Source organism: Capsicum annuum, chromosome 10 (genome assembly GCF_002878395.1).
Source record: "Capsicum annuum cultivar UCD-10X-F1 chromosome 10, UCD10Xv1.1, whole genome shotgun sequence".
In the NCBI taxonomy this organism is placed as follows: Eukaryota; Viridiplantae; Streptophyta; class Magnoliopsida; order Solanales; family Solanaceae; genus Capsicum; species Capsicum annuum.
The window spans coordinates 218795996-218815034 of record NC_061120.1 but is presented as its reverse complement, the minus strand read 5'-3'; the positions used below and the strand labels follow the sequence as shown (position 1 = coordinate 218815034).

The window sequence follows — 19039 nt, the reverse complement described above, 5'->3', positions numbered from 1 at the left end:
TGAAGAAAATACATGCATTGGCTTTCACAAACCATAATATATAGTAGAAATACACTTATCTCCTGCAGGTTCACTTGACACATATATTAGAGTATATACATTTGGGCAACAATTACAATTCAAGATCAACCAAATACTCCACAAGCTTTTATAGAGTGAGCTTTCTACTGCCTTCACTAAAACCAAAACATGTCAATCGATCGCCAGGAAGCAAAAATCTCTAGGTCTACGTCAGATTCTGGTGCAACGCGTTGGACGGACGAGTTTACTGATGTTCAGCTTTTGGAATATTCACTCTGTAAATATCTGCCAAACGATCGGCGACTCTGCTGCCAACAACACTGTCTATGAGTTCATACTTCTTATGAGCCGCGTTCAAGATCTCTGTCTGTTGTTTCGCAAGGTTTTCTTCCTCCTCTAGTTGATGCTACATAGAGGGAAAAAAAAAAAGAACTTATGACAAAAAGGCTATACGTCAACGTGAGATGCTCCCTCGGTGCATTTTTACTTGTCCACTATTGACTCGGCAACACCCCTTAAGGTGCAGTAAATAGAATGACAATTTTACTTATGTCACCCTTTAAATGTAATAAATTCAACGATGGGTAAATGGCAATAGTTAATAATAAGGGCAAATTAGGAACTAAGGGCTCGTTTGGTACAAGGGATAACTAATCCCGGGATTAACTTTAGGATGAGCTTATCTCATGTTTGGTTGGGATAAAATTCACGGGATAACTCATTCCGGGATTGTAGTGTTACTTTTATCCCACCTTAAAGGTGGTATAACTACTCCAGGGATAGCATGTTTCACAACCAAAGGACTTTATATTATCTCTTGATTTTCTAAACTAGACAAGTAAAAGTGGATGGGGGGAATATTACACACTGAAATGAAAAAAGAAAGTATACCTTGAGGCAAAACTTGGTTTCTTCTGCATGTTTACGAACCATAAGCTTGATCTTCTTGGCGACCTCAAAATCAGGATCGTTGGAGTCCAACCATCGACATACTATCTTCCTACCAGGTTTTATAGGACGGTCATCAAACATCTCTGGTTCAGCAGCACGTGCCCTGACAGGCCTTGGCATACCACATATCATAAATGACGAACTGCTTATCTCGGAGATTATAGTTTTTGCCTGGGCTGCATTTTCCAGCTCAACCAATGCAGATTGTCCAATGTTCTTTGGTTCAAGGTAGTTCGGGATAAACTTGACCTGAATGACATTCCCAAATTGATCAATTGCAGCTTTAATGACGGCTTCAGTAGCCACAGGTGAAAGGTTGTCAATGAATATAGTGCGCTTCACTTTCTCTTCAAAAGCAGCATACTCTTTCATTGAACTATCCATGACGCGTAACAGCAAATTCACCTAATAGAAGCAATTCACCAGATTCTTTAGAAAAAGAGTTTTACCACAGTTCACATTATTTTGACAGCACAACAAATTACTCCCAAAACAAATATATCAGGTTAGTACTAATCATGCTGCAACCAACTTAATGCGATTAAAGGGTATTATGTGTATGTGTGTGTGTGTGTGTACAGACACGTTGGAGAACCGTAATCGTGGCTGGAGTGGGTCCGACCAACATTGTCACTTGTCCTCCCTAGTGATTTTTGCCCTTTTGATCCAAAGAAAAATGGAGTTCCAAAGGTGGGAATGAGAGAGACTTTCTTCCTTGCTGAAAGGAAATCCTTTTGAGGGAATCAAACAAGGTGAGAGTGAGGTTTGCATCATCGGAAGAAAAGAGGATGAACAAGCACAATAATAGTGGATAAGCAGAGCAACATCTTAGTACTAGCATCACAACGCAAATCCAGATAGGTAACAAATGGAGAACGTTGCGAAAATATGAGTAGCAGTTCATAATTTTTTATTTTTTTTAAACTCTCGGGTTGATTTGTTTGCATTAAGGTTTCCGTTACCAAGATAAGAGGAATGGTATTGATCATTAAGGAGTTGGAAAATGACACCTCGAGGGACTTGGCAGTGACATTTGAGAGGTCATCGATTGAGCTTCTAATTTCCACTCATTGTAGCTTAATTAGCAGTATCAATAACTATTAGGTTAATGCCAGAGTTGTTGCCTTTGAGGTTAAAAGAAGTCAAAGACCATATTGTATCGGAACAGATTTTTTTGTGAATGCCAGGCAGAATTACGGGCAGATAAGAAATGTGTCTGGATATGGATTGAAAGAGGAATCCTATACTGCTGGATATTTAAAAAGCATGTAACCATGTGAACCAGGAAAGGAGGAAGGAATAATTGATCAACTCTTATTGCATTGTGAGGTGGTCAAAAGACGTCTGCATTATATTTTTCTTTCTGAGACTGATTCGGAATGCCTAAAGTCGTTATAAAGTACATAATTAACCGCCTTGAGGTGCTTTGCAGAACTTTCAAAAAAGTGTAAGCTTATGAACCTAACATCTAACAAGCTTCATCGCCATGTAGGCAAGAAATATGGACCAATCTAGATTTCATAAGGAGTATTTGTAAAGTTTTTGCAGCACCAACTTGGTGCTTCTAATGTAGTTGTGACTGAACCACTATAAACAAATCTGGCGCAGGTGTAAATGTGCAATTATTAATAATATTACTAACAAAAAAGTGTCCACTGTCTTTTTACAAACGACAATAAACTCAGTACAATCCCATAGGTGGGATACCAATCTTTGAGAAGGTAGAGAGGAGGTTTCCAATAGACCCTCGGACAAATGGAGAGTGAAAAAGAAAAGGCAATAGCAACAAGCAGAAACAAGAGCAAGATAATAAGATACTGAGGCTAAAGAAATAGCTAGCACCTAACAAAATTGTACACAAGGACATGATACATAGCTATTATATTTGCTACACATTGACATGTATTCCTACTTGTATAAAAATCACATACGTCAAAGATCAAGCATCATCCAAAATACCTTCTCTCTATGCAATACATATGTATATCCATCGATCACTTAAAAACTGCATCTTTATTGGCACACCTAACATAATTTTCAAAGTCCGCAACATCACACGTCACTCAATTTACACAGCAACGTTTACAAGGCAAAGAGGTTCTAAATGTTCAACATCAGAAAAAGATTCAATTTTTATTGTTTCAACATGTAAAGATACGATCCCTGGGCCTAAATCAACCCCAAAAACTAGCTCTTGAAGGGACGATTGCCCAAGTCTATATAAGCAGACAACCCATCCGTTCGCCAACCAATGGGAGACTCTAAACCATTCTAACACCCCCACCTCCCTCTTCACGCCCAGACCCAATTGAAGCGTGGACCCATAAGCCTAAACAAGGACAGACTTGACTCTATACCACGTAATAGATATGACATATGGACGTAACTCAAACCGAAAAATTAGCTCACAAGTGAACGATTGCACAAGTCCATATAAACAGACCGCCCGTCCATTCCCCAACCAATGTGAGACTCTAATCACTCTTAACACAACAAAAAGAATCCAGTATGGTAAAATACCTCCCCTCCCCCCCAACCCCACCCACCCTCCCTCCCTCTAATAATGAAATTGAGGAATTCTAGTAACCAAGACTGAAAATTTTGGCAAAAGAATTTAACAAAATCCACTTTAAAGATACAACAATCATGAAAATCAAGAACACAGATTAAATTTCATTAGCCAAACCTAAATCCCCAAGTTCAAGAGTCAACTTTTACCCAACCCCCCCCCCCCCCCACAAAAAACTTTTCCCCCCCCCCCCCCCCCACAAACCATTTTTTTTCCCCCCCCCCCCCCCCCCACACACACACAACAAAACCCAAAAACAAAAAGGATTTTTTGATTGTGCTTACCTTTGAGCTTCGCCTAGGTTGCTGGAGCCTTCACTGGTTTCAGTTGTGTGTTATAATTATGAGAAAGCATGGTGGTTTTATAAATTTTCAGTTAACTCTATGAAAATCCGTTTAGTCTTATTTAACCCCCAAAACTATCTTGAAAATTACGTATTGGGTCCAATTTGTCATCTTTATATTATTTGAACAAATATACTTCCCCTCTGTCCCATTTTATGCCGCATACTTTTCTTTTTGGTTCGTCCAAAAAAAAAAAAAGTCACATTTTCTTATTTGATAAAATTTTAAAAACACAATGACTCTTTAACTTTTATTAGTCCTATTTATAAGGTCTCACTTAATTAAACATAGTAATAGTATATTTTTTTAATAAAAGTCAATTTAGTAAACATCATCAAGTCTTCCATTATTTTTTAAACTTCATATCCAATCAAAATATGTCACATAAAATAAAAAGGAGGAAGTACTACTATAGGAGGTTAATGGTGTAAAAATTATTATATGAGTAAATGGCAAAAATACATCGAAACTATTATATTTTTGCAATTTCATATCTTAGTTGTTCGTTATTCTATTAACCTACCTAACCTATCATATTTTCGTGAGTTTTATATCTCAACTTTCACTTTCTTTATGTTAAAACAAATCTCGATTGGTAACAAAATTTTGTTCAACGGAGCATTAAGGCATCAAAGCGTGTTTCAATTTAAAGAGGGTAATAGTTTAGATGGTTAAAGAGTATAATGAATAGTCATAAAGTATAAACTTTGTAAAAAAAAAAGGTAGTTTAGGTTTTTTTTTTTTTTTTTTAAACGTTATACTCATACAACATTTAAGAAATCAAAGTAAATAGCAAAAGTTTTAGAAATATAAATGCATTTTAGGATTGAATAGTGAAAGGTGGAACTTATTATAAATAAATTTTTGGGATCAGTAATAGAAAGGATAATAGGTGACTAAAATCTATTAATGTCTCATTGGGTAATTCACTTCATTGGCCACTAGGTCACACTGTGACTTTTGCTTTGATAAACAAAAAATCCTTTAGCAAAATAAAATTCTAAACTTCGATTATATCTAGTTCGCTGATATGAAAAACTGGAAGATCCACCAAGTCCCTTTGATTGAATCGCTGATATGAAAAACTGGAAGATCCACCAAGTCCCTTTGATTGAATCCTTAGTTATCTCTTCGATTGGACTCTGACAGGTTAGGAAAGACTGATGGGTTGCTAACCAAACTCCTAAATGACCGCTCAGAGTTCCCTAGCCCTTCAAGTTTACACTGATGGGTTGCTAACCAAACTCCTAAATGACCGCTCAGAGTTCCCTAGCCCTTCAAGTTTACACGCTGATCCCTCTATGATAGCATTCTTCTTCCTCTCCGACTTTACGATATTATCCATGCTAGTTTGATCTCTCGAATTAAGGTTTCCGATTGAGTTGGTTATAAGTCTACCATGTAACGTAACATTGTGGACAGGCCAACCTATGAGCAATTTTGTGATACTCCGACACCTGCTAAACCCGATGCACCCGATACAAACTAGGTACAATTATAAAAGAAATGTATAAAATTGATATAGAATTTAAAAAGGCGGCTTCCAAGCTGAACTTAAAGCTTGGGGCATCATATGTTTGTTCAAACCTCCATGGACTTACCCACGACTCCTAAATCCTGGATCCGCCACTGAACTTGTGGAAACAACTTTTCACGTCGGCTTTCAGCTATTTTACATAGATGAGTTACCTTGTGAATCAAAACATCATAGGTAAGTAAGTTGTATCTAGAATAGAATCCCGAGCAACTTAGTGAAAGAAACCTAGTAGCTTGCAGACCGGCGGGCATGGCACACTAGCTACTCAGTGAGAGGGGCAAGAGAGTGTTCCGCCGGGTGTACTCAGTCTAACCACATGAATCAATACTTTCACAAGCACAATTCCATTCACAAGCAATTGGACTTGCAAACATTGGAAGTTGATACAATCATAAAACCATGTCAATAGGTGCTAAAACAGTTTAACGAAAAGAGCAAGCAGCAAACAGTCTTAAAGCACAACTTGCTTCGCTATGGACATTGAGCTACAATACTTGAACAAACTATAACCCCCTAAACCTGATGAAATTAAATAGATGGGGTAACTGTGCAAGATAGTAATCTGCATTATCATTCAATCGCTGGAGAAATCGTCATAACTCAAGCCTTCTGATGCAGCATCCAAACCGCTAACGTCTGCCAGAAGAGGACAGGTGTTAGTACAGGTATATACTAAAGCTAAAGAAAATGTCAGATGATGCCACGCATGACACAACTAACCTTGATGTTCTCCTCTACCCTGCGGATTCAAAAAGTTGTTAGTATCTGGTGGTAGGAAAGCTGATCCAGAGTAGCCCTCTAAAATTTCTGTATAGAACGGAAAGTTGAAACATATAACAATGTGAAATTGATCAAGATATTAATCCGGAAGAGAAGGAAGCACAAACCAGAACTGTCGGTAAAATCAGCTGTTAAGTCGGACAAACTGAAGTTTCGAGGGATCTGTCCCAAGAAACCAAAGGCAGAAGTATCAGCGCCCAAGGGATTCTCATTCAATGGTTGCACGCTTGACACTACACTGCTGAAATGTGAAATAGATGGATTCCCAGTTCCAGAACGGTCCTGCAGGAGAATGCCCTCGCCACCATATTTGCCTGAATAACCAGCTGGTTTGATCATCCCCCCATTTGGTCCTTGCATCATTCCCAGGTTTGCACTCCGAGGCAATAGCATGTTTTGTGATACATCAATGCTTCTTGCATGAGCAGAAACGTCTATAGCAGCTTGCGCATATGATTGGACTGACGACACACCATTGGTGTAAGCACGAGGTAAATTGCCATTAATAGTCTGGTGCATGTTGTCAAGCTTCACATTGGGCGCAGCATGCTCTGTGGCTTGGCATGTTATGCTCTGTGGCACTGTCAACATGTGATACCAGTATTTAAAAGGATGAAGTCATACAAAATTTAAAGCAATATAACACGTATACAAATGCCCAGGATGTGTTTAATTTCAGAGCAGCAATGTACACTCCACCCTGAATCTAGACAAAATAAAAAGGTAAACTAAAATAACAATACAAATAACATGCTTATCTCATGTCTAACATGCATCTATTCACTAAAGCCTATGTTGCCCGGACTCATCAAAAATGTCAATGGGTGTGTCGGATTTGCCAAAATTAGTGTATTTTTGAAGAATACAACACGGCTGCGGCATAAAAAATGAAGAGTCCGCACAACTTAGACTAAAGCAAACAACCCAATAAGAAAACGGGAGCAGATTGTTTGTTTATCCATGACTGCTCACAGGGGTTATCACAACAGTTTTCTTGGCAATCCCTAATCGAGGCGTGGAACTTGATCATAGGCAATTCCGACCTTTGCACTTAGCCATATATACCACAGGTGTATCACAACTGAAATTTCTAGTAACTAAGAATTTAACCTGCTTAATAATGCTTATCAAAACATATACTGTTCGATTGAGTGTAATAATTGTCGACTAGAGGTAAAAACACACCCAAAGTATATGGTTAATACCAAATACACCACCACATGTGACGGGGTTCTCTTCTTTTTTTTTCCTTTTCATTTTTTCCTCATTGGAGGGGGGTGCAAGATGCAGTACCAGATAAAGTGCGGAAAGAGAATAGCTGTTCATGGCTTTAGCACATGTGAGCTTAAATGGTTAAATTAGATTTTTCTACAATTGGAATGTCAAAGAGATGAATTAATAAAACTGATTTGAGGGGATTGTTTGAAATATCTGAAAGTATATATTAGTTAAAAGTTCAGATTAGTTTCATCTTTTTTAATAACCAAGTAATCTCCCATGAGTCTCGCAATCTCACTAGGCTCACAGGTTTGGCATTTGGGGGAGTATGGGTCCGACTCTCTATCATGCACCCGCATAAATACTAGGCTCCTTATGTGGAAGGGTTCGAACACGTGACATGTGCCCTTATCCATACATCCTGCATATGTCCCTACTACGGAACCAAACCCATTTTTGTGTATCACTTAAAAAGATTTTAAGCTCCTACCACTTTTTAGCATTTTGGAGCAAGTAAATTTTAGTTAAACCCAATATATCGAGGGCAAGCTGAACATTCCTAAAGGAATCTTATTCACCAGTTTTTAGGATATAAACTGTAGAAACGAATCCAAGGGCAGCAAATAAAGGTATTTTATGATTATACGAACTACAACTGTGAAAGCCTAGAAATGTACAAAACCGGTAAACCCATAAATCCAAAGATCAGTGATGTTGTCATAATATGTTGGCAATGTAGTCAGGTAAATGAAGGATCTATCAACTTCATTAATTTATCCAAAGTTTTTACAAAGGAAGATTTTGAGACTCTTAGCGTGATGATCTGGAGAAAGCCAAAGCTTCAGTTATCGCTCCTCCATTTCTCACTACTTTAACTCAGTTTCACATATCAAGATCCAGAAATTAATTTTACCATATCACCAACTTCGAACGGTCTCAAGTTGAGAACACAATCACAGAGCTCAACGACAGATCCTCTGGACACTTTTCCTAAAAAAATCCTTCCCACAACTATCCCTAAGATTCACATTTTAATCTGCCACTTTAAAGCCTCAGACCTTTCCTTTGACTAACCCAACCTAAAATCATATTCGATTGTATGGAAATGTGGGGATCTATAACGAATTTTATCATGGAAAAGAAAAACACGGGCATAATAATTATTTCCAAGAAGATCAATAGGGAATCTATGATATTCATGTCGTACCTGGTTGAATCTGAGATCCATTAGACACGGGAATGGATCCAGTAACATACATCGACTTAACTTGTCTATCAAGCAAGTCATTGAATTTCTGAATTTGATCCTTCACTGACAGCCTCACATAATAAGCCCTGAAAAACTCTGGGTTCTCTTCCTCGAGTTTTTGCCAAACTGGAAAAGGGATCAGGATGTCAAATTAGCTTCCAGTAGACACATGAAGCACATAGATCACAGCCGTTACCAACTACTTGAGATAAGACAGGCCAAGTATATTTTGAAACAAATACTATAAACAACTACATACATTTGGCATCTCCATCAGAAATAAGCTTAAAAGATTTTATTTCTGATAAATAACTATTACTTCTTTGAAATATAAGTGTGTGAGAGTGGGGGGAGGAATGCCTTCCATTATCCATTGAAAGAGAAAATGATCTTCAAATAATTTTATCCTAGTTCACAATATAACAGCATATCCAGTGGAGTCCGGATAGGGTACACATACCTTACCACTACCTCATGGAGGTAGAGAGGTTGATTCCGAAAGACCCTCAGATCAAGTGCAGCAAGTCAAAGTAATTATGGAAAAGGAAATCCAGCAGTAAAAAAAAAACATGGCGACTGACAAGGAAAGCACTACAACGCATACAGCGAAAGAAGAACACCACCAGTTTCTTCCTGCGCATTATATCATCATGACAGAGTTAATTCCTTATACGGTCATCCAAGTAATAGATTCCCTTGAGAACTTTTTGAACTTTGTTAACGCCCTGGTACTAGTGTAGCCTTTTTTGTTTGTGCTAATGAACTATTGTCATTCTCTAACTTTTTGTACTATTCTGCATCTTCTTGATGCCAGCAATGAAATTTCTTATTACTTCATCAAAAAAAGTAATGAAACTAACCTAACAAAGTCAGTTTTGTTTTTTTGTGTTTTAATGACGAGAAAGTCATTCATCTATTACTTTATCTCTTGTGAAATTATCCTAACCTTCAAAGCTTCTATTAGACTTACCTATTTTGCTTACGTGGAATCTTAAATCATATTTTAATGAAAAACCCCATTAAGTGAACCCCACAAAAAGTTCGTTCGCATGCTAACTCTAGTATTCCACTAACATCAAAAGATCATTACTATACCTGTTCATTTAATCATAGAACTCATTATGCTACATTTGTCTCAATAATCATTTGGCTACTGATTGTCTGACATACCTGAAGTATAAAATGACAGAACGGAGGCTAGTTTTCTTTTCTTTATATTTATGTTTGGGGCCAATGTCAACTGATATAAATGGTATGAAGCATTTGTTTACAGAACGGAGACTAGTTTTCTTTTCTTTATATTTATGTTTGCGGCCAATGTCAACTGATATAAATGGTATGAAGCATTTGTTTAAATTAATCAACATATGGTTCATACTTTACTAATTAATTCTTTACTAGTATATATTGTATAATATAATTATTAGGTGATAACAGTTGAGAAGGTTACAAGACGAGGTTGGATTTTTATTCGATTTATTCTTTAATTGGAAGAATAAGGCGTCTTATACCCTATTTGTTTTTGCATGAACAAGACGTCAGAATATAAATATAGACATGATTATTAAGATCCTGTATCTTTATCTAAACACTGTATGATTAAGACAATTTATTTTCTTAACATCTCAAAATGTGTAATTTATCTTCATTTAAAAACTACTCCATTTTGGTGGGTTTCATTTCTTTTATACCAGACCTGTTCTTGTTGGGTCAGATTTTGAGTCTTCGGTGAGTTCATTTAATAGGGTTCGTCATTAAAGGCTAGGATTTTAGTGCTCCAAAGGCTAGGATGATTTTATAAGAGATACAGTAATAGTTGAAATATTTTCTTGTCATAAAAAAACAAAATTGCATTTGCCAGGTTATATCCATTACTTGGATGACCACATAATGAGTTTTAACTCCATCATAATAATTCTCATAACAAGTCGTTTTTTATATTTTACTACCCCAGTGTCATTGTCTTCCAAATTAAGTAATTTTTATGAAACTTGACAGTGGAGATAAATATGTTTATCTCGAAAAGCCAAAAGCATAATATTAGCAAAATATTAGGAACAAACTAAAAAATAATGGACTCACCAAGTTCAGTGAAATCAGGCTCAATCTTTGCCTGCTGCAAGAGGGTGCTAACAACTTCCTTCTGGTTCATGTAAAGCTGTAGACATCTTTCAATGAGATTTTGCACCTGAAATCAAAGAAGCTCATTGTTAGGAGACAAAAGCTTGCACAATGCAAGAAATTTTAGAATTATCAAAGAACTAAATTTGAACTCCAGGTGATTATGAGGAAGAATGAACAAAATTTGAACTCTTCAAGTAATGACGATAATGATGACCACAAAGACTAGAATTACCGGGTATCATCAAGCTCTAGCCAACCTGATGAATCAGAAGATGATGGATGTGAGTTGTCTTATAAACAATGATGATTTTTTTCGTCCAAGCAAAAAAAGGAAAAAAGGGTACCATTTGACTCCTTTTTTCCTTCATCGTTGGTTTTTTCTATACAGAAAAGTTCACGTCATCTTCTTATTCAACAGATTGGCTAAAACTAGATGAGACATGGTAATTCTCTATGTTGCTCGGACTCGTTAAAAATGTCAATGGAAGCGTGTAGGATTCACCAAAAGTAGCGTATTCTTGATGAATCCAACACGGGTACGGCATCAAAAATGAAGGGTCGTCCGCGCAACTTAGGTAATTCTTGTCCTTAGGCCATCACTATACTCATTACTTGAAGTTTCGAAATCTAATGACTCAGAAGATATAGACTCCTCGTCATCACTCAAAAGCTTGTGCAATGCAAGACATTTTAGAATTATCAAAGAACTAAATTTGAACTCCAGGTGGTGATTATTAGGAAGAATGAACTAAATTTGAACTCTTCAAGTAATGACGATAATGATGACCACAAAGATGAGAATTACCGGGTATCATCAAGTTCTAGCCAACCTGATGAATCAGAAGATGGATATGAGCCGTCCAATAGAACATCTGAACAATGATGATTTTTTTCCTCCAAGCAAAAAAAAGGGTACCATTTGACTCCATTTTTCCTTCATCATTGATTTTTTCTATATAGAAAAAGCTCATGTCAACATCTTCTTATTCATCAGATTGGCTAGAACTAGATTAGACATGGTAATTCTCTATGTTGCTCGGACTCGTTAAAAATGTCAATGGGTGCGTGTAGGATTCACCAAAATTAGCATATTTTTGATGAATCCAACACGGGTGCGGCATCAAAAGTGAAGGGTCTGCGCAACTTAGGTAATTCTTGTCTTTAGGCCATCATTATACTCATTACTTGAAGTTTTGAAATCTAATGACTCAGAAGATGTAGACTCCTCGTCATCACTAAGAAAAATCGGGTTGCTACAATGAATCGGTGCAAAATCTTTTTTAATTGGGTACAGTTTTTAATTTTGATTTTAACTAATATCGGTAGAATGTCAGGTTTTGGTGGGATGTTTGGCTTAACCAGACACCTTGGATTTAGCCCGATTCTTCTTAGTGATGACAAGGAATCTACATCGGAAGAATTTATTGATACAACCGCATCTTGTGAGTCGAGTCATTAGATTTCGAAACTTCAACTCTTCAAGAAATGAGGAAGAATCTATTGATACAACCACATCTTGTGAGACGAGTCATCAGATTTCAAAACTTCAACTCTTCAAGTAATGAGGATAAAGATGATTTCAAAGACGAGAACAACCAGGTATCATCAAGTTTTAGACAATCTGATGAATCAGAATATGATGGATGTGAGATGTCCTATAGAGCAAAAGGACAATGATGATTTTTTCCTTCAAGCAAAAAGGAAAAAAGAGTATCATTTTACTCTTTTTTTTCTTTTATCAATGTCTTTCTATTGTATAGGAAAGCTCACGTCATTATCTTCTGATACAACAGGCTAAAACTAGATGATACACAGTAATTTTTGTCTTTAGGTCATCATTATCCTCATCACTTAAAGTTTTAAAATTTGATGACTCATGAAATGTGGTTGTTTCCGTAAACTCTAATGATATAGACTTTTCGTCATCATAAAAAAGAATCAGGTTGCTACAACGACTCGATGCAAAAATACTTTTTAATTGGATTCAGTTTTTAATTTTGATTTTAACTAATATTGGTAGGATGTCAGGTCTTAGTGGGACATTTGGCTTAACCAGAAATCTTTGAGGGATTCTGATACAATCTGGCGACATCTTTGATGGTATGTTTAACAACCCAATTCTTCTTAGTGATACGAGGAATTTATAGCGGAAGAAGTTATTGATATAAGCACATCTTGTGACCATCAGATTTCGAAAATTCAACTCTTCAAGTAACGCGAATAAGTATGATTTCAAAGCCAAGAATTACCGAGTATCATAAAGTTCTAGACAATCTGATGAAGCAGAATATGATGTATGTGAGATGTCCTATAAAGCAAAAAGACAATAATGATTGTTTTTAAGAAAAAAAAAATATCGACTCTTTTTTTTGTCATCATTGTCTTTCTATTGTATAGGAAAACTCACATCATCATATTCTGATTCAACAGGCTAAAATTAGAAGATACATGGTAATTTGTCTTTGGGTCATTATTATCCTCATTATTTAAAAGTTCTAAAATATGATAACTCAGAAGATGTGGTTGTTTCAGTAAACTCTTCTGATATAGACTCCTCCTCATCTCTAAGAAGAATCAGGCAGCTACAATGACTCAGTGCAAAATATTTTTTAATTGGGTACAACTTTTAATTTTGATTTTAACTAATACCGGTAGGATGTCAGGTTTTTGTGGGATGCTTGGCTTAATCAGACATTTTTGAAGGGTTTCTGATACAACTCGGTGACATCTTTGGTGGGATGTTTAGCAACCCAATTCTTAGTGATGAGGAGGAATCTATACCAGAATAATTTATTGATACAACCACATCTCATGAGTCATCAGATTTCAAAACTTCAACTGTTAAAGTAATGAGGATAAGGATGATTTCAAAGACAAGAATTACCGGGTATGATAAAGTTCTAGATAATCTGATGAACCAGAAGATGATGGATGTGAGATGTCCTATAGAGCAAAAGGACAATGATGATTTTTTTCCCTCCAAGCAAAAAAGGAAAAAATGATACCATTTTACCTTTTTTTTTTTACTTTAATCATTGTCTTTCTACTGTATAGGAAAGCCCGCATCAATCATCTTCTCATTCATCAGGCTAAAACTAGATGATACGGGGTAATTTTTGTCTTCAAGGTCATCATTATCTTCATTACATAAAGTTTTAAAATTTGATGCCTTGGAAGATGTGGTCGTTTCAGTAAACTCTTCTCTGCTTTTGATATAGACTCCTCATCACTAAGAAGAATCAGGTTGCTAAAATGACTCGATGCAATTTTTTTTTATTATGTTCAATTTTTAATTTTGATTTTAACTAATATGGGTAGGATGTCAAGTTTTATTGGGATGTTTGGCTTAACCAGACATCTTTGAGGGACCGGTTTCCTAACCTCTTTCGTATATATACCAACCCTTGAGACAAAGATTGGTGAGTGTTGGCAGAGCAGGGCAGGGCAGGGAGATGGAAAGACCGTCCAAATTACTGAACGAAGTGGGCAAGTTTGCGGGCACCAGCAACAGCCCTAATGCGATTAGGTGGGATCACAACAAGAATAGGATATTCTCAGGCAATATACTAGGCAATAATAACTTGAATTTGTGGAAAAAAGAGTATGGAGAAACTCAACACCAACGAAAGTCAAATGCTTCATTTGGCTAGTTGTTACAAGGCCGAGGAAGAAAGGGAAGATCATATTCCCTTGGTACTCTTTATGTGGAAAGACAGGGGAAACAAACTGTCACTTATTCTTACATTGCCCTTTAATAACCCAAATTTGGTCTATGTTCCTCAACATTTCAGAAGTGAAGTGGACTATGCCCAAGCATAATGCAAACCTTGTAAGATTTTGGGTAAGAAGAGGGAGCAAGAGACAAAATCCGGTGGAATCTAATTCCACACTGCACTTGGTGGACTGTGTAGAAGGAGAGAAACAATAGAAATTTTGAAGATATATCCAATTCCATTGACGATGTTAAATGGAATTGTATTGTATCTCTAGTTTTTTGGTGCAAACATATAGAATTAGGGGATTCATATCAATTTCTAAATTTTTTAGGATCCTTGTAAATATTTTTTTTCTTTTTGTTAGGAAAAGCCTCCACACTTATCCCATATACATGGTGGGATAATTAATCACGGGATCACTTGTTCCCAACCAAACAAACCCTTAAGGTATGTTATAAATGAGTTATCATATTTGAGTCTTTTACCGATAATTATGGAGATCTATAAATGATATAGATGGTATGGTTTTAAATATTGACTCTAACAGAGGTGATTTGTGATATAACCTAACACAATTTCCAAATTATTTATGCACAGGAAAGTAACGTTATGATTGTAGCTCAATGCTTACCAATTGTATATCTTGACGTGAAACTTTCTTAACCTCCCCACTGGTCATTTTTTAATCTTCCAAAGTCAAAAATGCTCAGCGGAAACTTGATTCAATCTCTGTTGAAAAAGTCAGGTAAAAAAAAATTCAACTTTGCTACCAAAAAAATAACAATTAATATCACCTCGTAAAACAAGGTAACTTCTATATAATTAGGGTGTAATTAAGAAATAAATATCTAAATGCATGTAACCCTATGTGTTAAAGAATCTTGTGAATATGTTGTAACCTCAATTAGGGAAATTCATTATCAGTTAGTTAGGATAAATAAACAAAATTTTTGTTTGTAATATTGTACTTTTTGAATTCCTTCTATTTTAGGATGTTGTACATCACAGTTTAAACCTACATTAGCATAACGAAACGATCAAGCTCAAAGATTGCCGAACGTCTTTTCTCCCTTTTCTGCATGGTACAAGCAATATGGTTTTGAGTACCTTCTCTGAGACTCAATTTTTTATGTGCTACAAAAAAAAAGAGGGAGGGGCTCAAGAAAAAGTAGAAAGAGGTGACTGCAAAATCAAATTGTGGAAGAATACTTTTCCTCCACAACCTCTCCAACGTTTACACTTCTGGTGAAAAAAGAGGAAACATTTGTGTATAGACAGAGACAGTTATACCAACCTTGTTAAACTCTTAATCAAATCCACTTATGTAGAAGACACTATATCTTTCCGAATATTACTTCAGCCTAAAGGAACTATAGCTTCGTCTACACTGATATCTCCTTGTCAATGACAAGTATACCCTTGTCGTATCACAAGGTACTAATAGCATAGAAGACACTTAATCATAAAATTCAAAGCGAAGTCAAAAGTACTAGGTGACGTCTTTCTAACTGTAAGTCTAAGCCTTGGTGAATAGAGTTATCCAATACTTATATTGGTGGGAGGTCGCAAGTGCCCCGCGAAATTAGTCGAGGTGCACACAAAATGGCCTAGACACGGACACCACGTATATCTAAACCAAAACAAAAAAGACGCATTCAATCATGACCACCATGACTCTAAAATTCTATAAGATGCCACATCAATATAAGGAAAACTTTACATCAAAAAAAAAGAATAAACAACAAACTCATTTTTTTTTTTCAAAAAAATTAAAAATAAACAACAAAATTCAATCTTTTCAAAAAAAAAATAGAAATAAACAACAATATTCATTTTTTTCACCAAAAAAGGGGAAAATATACAAAAAAATTGGAAATAAGAACAAAGCTCAATTTTTCACAAAAATGAAAATAAACAACAAAAATCGATTTTTTCTTACTCTTTTCCAAACATTTAAAACAACTACTACTCAATTCAAATCCAAAAAAACTCGAATTCAATTATTCAAATCATTCACTATGCACATCACTAAATTTAAAACTACCTCAATCAAACATTAACAAAAACTCAATTTTTCTACCATCACAACTTTTCTACATTTATTCAAATCCCAGCAGAGACCAAATAAAATGCTAGGTGACTCTTCCCATCTTTCCAAGTCTTGGTGGACATAGTTAACTGTTATTTGTTTGTAGTGCAAGGTGTCAGATATCCCTTGGATTTAGTCGGGGTACACTGAACACCATGGAATATAAAAAAAAAAAATCCAACCTTTTTTACAAAAATGTTTGTTATCAAAAACAAAATTCAATAGAATATAAACAAAAAAATCCAACCTTTTTTACAAAAATGGAAAATAAACAACAAAAATCAATTTTTTTCTTAAATCAATTTTTTTCTTACTCTTCTCCAAACATATACAACAACTACTACTCAATTCAAATCCAAAACAACTCGAATTCACCCACACAAATCCTCCACCATGCATGTCACGAAATTTAAACCTACTTCAATCCAAAATTAACACAACAACAACAACAACAAAGTGAGGTCTACTGAGGATAGAATGTACGCAAACCCTATCCCTACCTCGTAGAGATAGAGAGTTTGTTTCCAATAGACCCTCAACGAATCTAACATTAACAAAACAACAACAAGAACATGTATAATCCCACAAAGTGGATTCCATGGATGGTACGCAGACCTTACCCATACCTTGTAGAGATAGAGAGGTCATTTTGGATAGACCTTCAACCAATTCAACATTAACAAAAACATAATTTATCTACCACTGAAACTTCTCTAAATTTATAAAAAGGAAAAAAAATAACAAGTTTAATGCAGTATACATCAAAGACAAACCAATCAAAAGTTAGCCCGGACACCTCAGTTATCCCAAAAAAAAAACTTTTCTACATTTATTCAAATCCTAGCATAGACCAAAAACACTAGGCGATTCTTTCCATATGTCCTAGTCACAGAATTGTGGATTTAGTCTAGGTACAAAAGCTGGTCTGGACACCACAGTTATAAAACAAAAAAACACAAAAATATGATATACGTTGCTAGTGGAAGATGTCAGTGAATTTAGTCGAGGTTTGCAAAAGCTACCCCGGATACCACGATTATCAAAAAAAAACACAAAAAAAAACTTTTCTACATTTACAAAAAACAAATTCAATTCACTACATCAAAGCCAAACCAACCAATAAAATTAAATTCCAACAGACAAAAAAAACTCTAGGTGATATCTTGTTTGTGGGAGGTGGCAGGTATCCGTGGATTCCGTTGAGGTACACGAAACCTAACCCAAACACCGCGTTTATCAAAAAAAAAAAAAGAAAACCTTCCCTACATTTACAAAAAGCCAAGTTCTATTCACTATACATCAAAGGCAAACCAATCAACAAAATTAAATTCCAGTAGAGACAAAAAAATGCTACGTGATATGTTGTTAGTATAAGGTGACACATATCTTGTTGATTTACTCGAGGTGCACGAAAGCTAGCCCAGACACTATAATTATCAAAACACAAAACAAAAACTTTTCTACCTTTACAAAAACAAGTTCAATTCACTACACATCAAAGGCAAACCAACTAACAACATTAAATTCCAACCGAGACAAAAAAAAAACGCTAGGTGATATGCTGTTTGTCGGAGGTGGAAGATATCCCGTGGAGTCAGTCGAGGTACACAAAACCTAGCCTGAACACCACGTTTATCATAAAAAAAAAAAAAAAAAAAAAATTCTCTACATTTACAAAAAACCGAGTTCAATTCACTACACATCAAAGGCAAACCAATCAATAAAATTAAATTCCAACAGCGACAAATAAACGCTCGGTGATATGTTGCTAGTAAAAGGTGACACATATCCCGTTGATTTACACAGAGGTGCACGAAAGCTAGCCAAAAACAAAAAAAAACTTCTCTACATTCACCAAAAACAAGTTCAATTCACCATACATCAAAGCCAAACCAATCAAAAAAGAGTTATCTGCAATCTGTTACTAGTAAAAGGTGACACATATCCCGTTGATTTCATCGAGGTGCACGAAAGCTGTCTCAAACACCACGATTATAAAAAAAAAAAAAAAAAAAAAACAACTCCTCTAAATTCACCAAAAAACAAGTTCAATTAACTATTATCAAAGCCAAACCAATCAACAAAGAGTTATCTGTTATCTGTTAATAGTAAAAGGTGACACATATCCCGTTGATTTAATCGAGGTGTACGAAAGCTAACCCGAACACCACAATCATAAAAAAAAAAACAAAAAAAAAAAACTTCAACAAATTAATCGAATTCCATAACAAAACTTTTGCAGCTACAACGATACCACTGGAAAAGGGAAATCGGAAAACTCACCGCCGTATCCGCCTCCGATCACCGCTGCCGTCGCCGCCGCTTCCTCGTTTTTTTCTCCCTTTTTTTTTACACTTCGAACAGATCACCGAAGGACAAATTCTTATACAGACACTTTTTTGAGTTTATATATATAGTTTTCATTGAGGTCCTTGTATTAT

General features: G+C 35.8%; 2 protein-coding genes across 3 annotated transcripts; both read right to left on the bottom strand.

Moving 5' to 3' along the window:
* On the bottom strand, positions 1 to 4019 carry LOC107844691. Its single transcript, XM_016689055.2, has 3 exons — positions 3826 to 4019; positions 913 to 1377; positions 1 to 427 (listed from the first exon to the last, which is right to left on the bottom strand). The coding sequence occupies exons 2-3, from the start codon at positions 1354 to 1356 to the stop codon at positions 266 to 268; spliced, it is 606 nt and encodes a 201-aa protein (XP_016544541.2). The 5' UTR covers positions 1357 to 1377; positions 3826 to 4019; the 3' UTR covers positions 1 to 265.
* A 1712-nt stretch (positions 4020 to 5731) lies between these two features.
* On the bottom strand, positions 5732 to 19039 carry LOC107843886. 2 transcript variants are annotated; one of them, XM_016688295.2, is made up of 7 exons: positions 18882 to 19039; positions 15141 to 15238; positions 10752 to 10857; positions 8628 to 8795; positions 6310 to 6783; positions 6143 to 6229; positions 5732 to 6058 (listed from the first exon to the last, which is right to left on the bottom strand). In XM_016688295.2, the coding sequence occupies exons 2-7, from the start codon at positions 15186 to 15188 to the stop codon at positions 5997 to 5999; spliced, it is 945 nt and encodes a 314-aa protein (XP_016543781.1). In that variant the 5' UTR covers positions 15189 to 15238; positions 18882 to 19039; the 3' UTR covers positions 5732 to 5996. The 2 variants fall into 2 exon arrangements, with proteins under 2 accessions (XP_016543781.1, XP_016543782.1); XM_016688296.2 differs by having other exon boundaries at positions 5999 to 6058; positions 6143 to 6161.